This window comes from Penaeus vannamei, chromosome 35 (genome assembly GCF_042767895.1).
Source record: "Penaeus vannamei isolate JL-2024 chromosome 35, ASM4276789v1, whole genome shotgun sequence".
Taxonomy (NCBI): Eukaryota; Metazoa; Arthropoda; class Malacostraca; order Decapoda; family Penaeidae; genus Penaeus; species Penaeus vannamei.
The window spans coordinates 19,205,220-19,210,219 of NC_091583.1; the positions used below are offsets into that span (position 1 = coordinate 19,205,220).

General features: G+C 38.4%; 1 protein-coding gene across 1 annotated transcript in view; it reads right to left on the reverse strand.

Moving 5' to 3' along the window:
• LOC138859360 (uncharacterized transmembrane protein DDB_G0289901-like) overlaps positions 1-3,453 on the reverse strand; it is a 27,113-nt gene extending 23,660 nt beyond the window's left edge. Inside the window, exon 1 of the mRNA XM_070114173.1 lies at positions 3,415-3,453. Within this exon, the coding sequence (XP_069970274.1) occupies positions 3,415-3,453 (39 nt within the window). The remainder of the gene's footprint in view (positions 1-3,414) is intronic.
• Between the last annotated feature and the right edge of the window lie 1,547 nt (positions 3,454-5,000).

The window sequence follows — 5,000 nt, forward strand, 5'->3', positions numbered from 1 at the left end:
GAATAGCTCCACCTTCTCCTTTCCCTTCACTTTCCCCTTACTTTCTCCCTATCAAATCGCCCCACCCTTTCCCCTTTCTCCTTCCCCATTCCCCTCACTCTTTCCCCTATCGAATGGCTCCACCTTCTCCTTTCCCTTCACTTTTCCCCTTACTTTTCCCCTATCAAATCGCCCCACCCTCACCCTTTTCCTTCTCCACTCCCTCTCTTTTTCCTTCACTTCTCCTCTTACTCTTCCCCTATCCAATCGCCCCACCCTTTCCCCTTTTCCTTCCCCATTCCTCTCACTCTTCCCCTATCGAATAGCTCCACCTTCTCCTTTCCCTTCACTTTCCTCTTACTTTCTCCCTATCCAATCGCCCCACCCTTTCCCCTTTCTCCTTCCCCATTCTCCTCACTCTTCCCCTATCGAATAACTCCACCTTCTCCTTTTCCTTCACTTTCCCCTTACTTTCTCCCTATCCAATCGCCCCACCCTTTCCCCTTTTCCTTCCCCATTCCTCTCACTCTTCCCCTATCGAATAGCTCCACCTTCTCCTTTCCCTTCACTTTCTCCCCCATTTCTTACGGTCTCTCGTAGACACTCTTGGCGTACGATTTTCTCGGCTATTTACTTGGGGGGATGAGCCTGATGTCGGAGGGCGAGGCTGATGCATGGGAATAGCCTATAAATCTTGGAGGAAGAGAGGGAGACAGGATGACGGACAGAGAGAGAGAGAGAGAGAGAGAAAAGAGAGAGAGAGAGAGAGAGAGAGAGAGAAAGAGAAAGAGAAAGAGAAAGAGAAAGAGAGAGAGAGAGAGAGAGAGAGAGAGAGAGAGAGAGAGAGAGAGAGAGAGAGAGAGAGAGAGAGAGAGAGAGAGAGAGAGAGAGAGAGAGAAGAGAGGAGAGGGAGAAAAGGAGAGAGGGAGAGGGAGAGGGAGAAGGGAGAGGAGAGGAAGAAGGGAGAGGGAGAGGGAAGGGAGAGGAGAGGAAGGGAGAGGGAGGAGAGGGAGAGGAAGAGGAGAGGGAGAGGGAGAGGAGAGGAAGGGAGAGGGAGGAGGAGAGGAGAGAGGAGAAGGAGAGGGAGAGGGAGAGAGGAGGGAAGGGAGAGGAGAGGGAGAGAAGGAGAGGAGAGGCAGATGGAAAGGGAGAGAGGTAGGGAAGGAGAGGGAGAGGGAGAGGGAGAGGGAGAGGGAGAGGGAGAGGGAGAGGGAGAGGAAAAAAAAGAGATGGCAAACGAGAGATTGATAGACAGATGGAAAGATTGATAGACAGATGGAAAGATTGATAGACAGATGGAAAGATTGATAGACAGATGGAAAGATTGATAGACAGATGGAAAGATTGATAGACAGATGGAAAGATTGATAGACAGATGGAAAGATTGATAGACAGATGGAAAGATTGATAGACAGATGGAAAGATTGATAGACAGATGGAAAGATTGATAGACAGATGGAAAGATTGATAGACAGATGGAAAGATTGATAGACAGATGGAAAGATTGATAGACAGATGGAAAGATTGATAGACAGATGGAAAGATTGATAGACAGATAGACAGACAGAGATACAGACTCAAAGAGATGGACGTTAAGAAATTTAGACACACATAAAAACGGAGATGAGTATATTGACAGACAGACATGCACACGAATGGACTGACATGTAGATAGCGAGACAGACAGACGGCAGGGCAAACATATAGACATACAGACAGAATGTAAAGATAGAATGGAATACAGGTAGATATATACCTAGACAGACGGACATAAAGACATATAGACCGACAAATAGATGCATAACTAGATAGCAAACGAACAGACAAAGGAGACACAGATAAATATATGAATTGATAAACATAAAGACAGATAAAGAGCCAGACAGTAGACAGAGAGAAAGACACAGACAAATAGAAAGGCACATATAAGGACAACTATATTAATAGACAAATGGGCTGATAGACAGACAAAAGACAGACAAACAGAACGATTCACAGACAGATTGACAGGCAAGCTAACGGTCTGCAGAGATTGAAACAGGTAAATAGAACAAATATATATAATCATAAAATATTCCAGAGCTGTTAACAAACTCCACGAATCAACTTCCACGAGTTCAAATTATCTTGAAGTTTCGTTTGCTTTGCTTTTATTATTGCATTGAAAATCATTTGGCTATTCAGAGCTCCTACTCTGCAATACAACTTTTCCGACGCACTTTAATTTCTTATCATATGCATGTATATAGAATGTGTGAGAGGTTTGATGTGGATGGATATGTATATAAATTGACTCACACATACACATACATACGTGTGCGTGTGTCTGCGCGCGCTTATACGTGTATATATACATATATGTATATATGTATATATATACATACATACATACATATACACATACATAAATTCACACATGCATGCATACAGAAAGAAATAAAGAAAAAACGGACAAAGACAGACACACACATACACAACACACACGACACACACACACACCATTGCGTTTACCGATATCCAGTCATGGACTCTACAGTCTAATGTAGGCCTATGTCTATCTACAATATGACGAGAATTTGTGTGCATTTTATTCTTGCTAGATCCATGTGAAAATTGCATTTCTTCGCCATGTCTATACCGTGGCATATGTTTGACATCATAGTAATTATATCAGGTATAAAAAGAAACCAAAAGCTTTGCATACATATGGATGTTTGGACGAGATAACACGTGACGACATCGTAAAATCTTCCATGGTAACTCTGATGGCAAGTTACTAGTTAATACCACAGCTATCTGTTTTCCTTGGTAGCTATAGTTACCAGTGATTTTACCATCGTTAGTGTGTTATTGAATCCCGCACTTATTATGTATCATAATTATATGATATGATTATAATACAAAAGTTTCATATATCATATGATATATGAAACAACTAGATTGTGCAGAGTCAGGAGGAAGCCGCTGGCAGCAGAACAGTGGATTTTAGCTCAAAAGCGATAAAAGAGATAATCTTAATATTACAATTTGTTTTCAACTGAAGAAGCAGCAGATGTATTCCTCCAAGATGGAACTTCGAAGAAAACAGAACAAAAAGAAAAAGAAACAAATCCTGGGATCTTTCTTTTTCTGTTTATATCTTTCGCGTGTTCACCTTTCTCACTCAGTAAGAGTACAAGACACTGGGCGGGCCACAACTGTTTAGCAAAATAAACTACCCGTAATATAAGATTACATACATTCATGTATACATCCATACAGATAGATGGATTAAAATTAAATAAATAAATAAACAAATAAAGAGATTTATAGGCAAAAAGATGGATAGATAGCTAGATAGACAGGTAGGAAGGTAGACAAATATATGAATAGATAGATAGATTAATGAGTATGTTAATCCATTTCCGTGTGTGCAGTTTTAACCCTTCTAATTACCTGTCCCTTGCCCCCACCTGGGCTGACCTCAAAGCCCATGCAATCTACATCGACACTTTTTCCCCCCAAGACCAAGGGTCAAAATCGCCTTCCATACATTCCGATTATTGCAACACCCAAGCTTCGTCTCGCTTTCATTTCGTCGAGGGAATTAATATGCAATGAGAGAGAAGGTCGTTGATTAAAAAATGTGGGAGAGAAATACTAATTGAAGCTCCTGCGACGACGGTGAAAATGCCATTATCAGATCGTTTGCAATTGCAACGATGCCACTTGTACCCTGATGGGAAGACGTTGCCACATTTCCTTCCGCTGGCGATGGTTGTAACATTTTAAGGACATAGAATCGGAGCGGACGGATTAAATGTCCCGCAGTGATAGCGATTTTCATGATAATGATGATACAGATATATCACTATTACTATTACTGTTACTGTTTTTATTAGTAGTACTCTTATTATCATTATCATATTATTGTCTCTATTAGCATTGTTATTTTGACCATCATTGTATCAATTTTATCATTATTATTATCATGATGATGATGATCATCATCATTATCATGATCTCTTTCATTGTCATTATTATTAGTAGAAGTAGCAGTAATAGTAGCAGCAGTAGTAGCAATATTAGTAGTAAAAGTTGTAATACTATCATTATTTTTATCATCGGTGTTGAAAAATATCAAAGCAGCGTCAATGATAATGGAAATAATAATAGTAATACTGAAGGTAAGTTATCCTTTGCGCTTTCATTCAACTTTATTTGATTCATTCATTTACCTGTTTCCCTTGTTTGCTTTCGCTCTTAAGTGTAATAGAGACCGACACAAAAAAAAATCTGCGAGAGTCAGTAGAGTAAATCAAAAACTTTGCATTTTAAATTTTCAACTATATTTCTTGCATTTTTTTTTTTTTTTTAATGAATGAGATATTTAATCTATTTTCTTCCTCTTGTACATGTTAAAAGTAGGTTCTTTACATTGGGTATTTCGAGCTGAAAAGGTTTCCCCCCAAAAAAATATTTGCATATTTTTTTTTCAGTCAGTGATATATTTAGTCTATTTTTTCTTTGTTCTTTGGATTTGATAGTTGGAGCTGAAAAGGTGTGAATGAGAAAGGAAAGCATCATAACGCGAGAAATGTATTTGATACGTATAGAAATTCAACACCGATTAGAATATGTGATTGAAATACAATGACTGATTATATTTCTTGTAATTGAATTGATTCCTTACTTTTTTCATATTGCGTTATCACCATTACTTATCATCGCCTTTATCATCATCATCATCTTTATTATCATCATCGATATCACTACCATCATCATCATTATTATCGATATCCCTACTATCAGCATCATTATTATAAATATCGTTACTATCATCATTATTCTTATCAATATTACTATCATCACCATCATTATTATCAGTATCATTACCATCATCAGCATTATTATCTATATCACTATCATCATCATTATTCTTATCAATATTACTATCATCACCAGTATTATCAATATCACCAGGATCATCATCATTATCACCAGAAATACGTACAGGTCCCCTTTAATTATTTATTTTATAT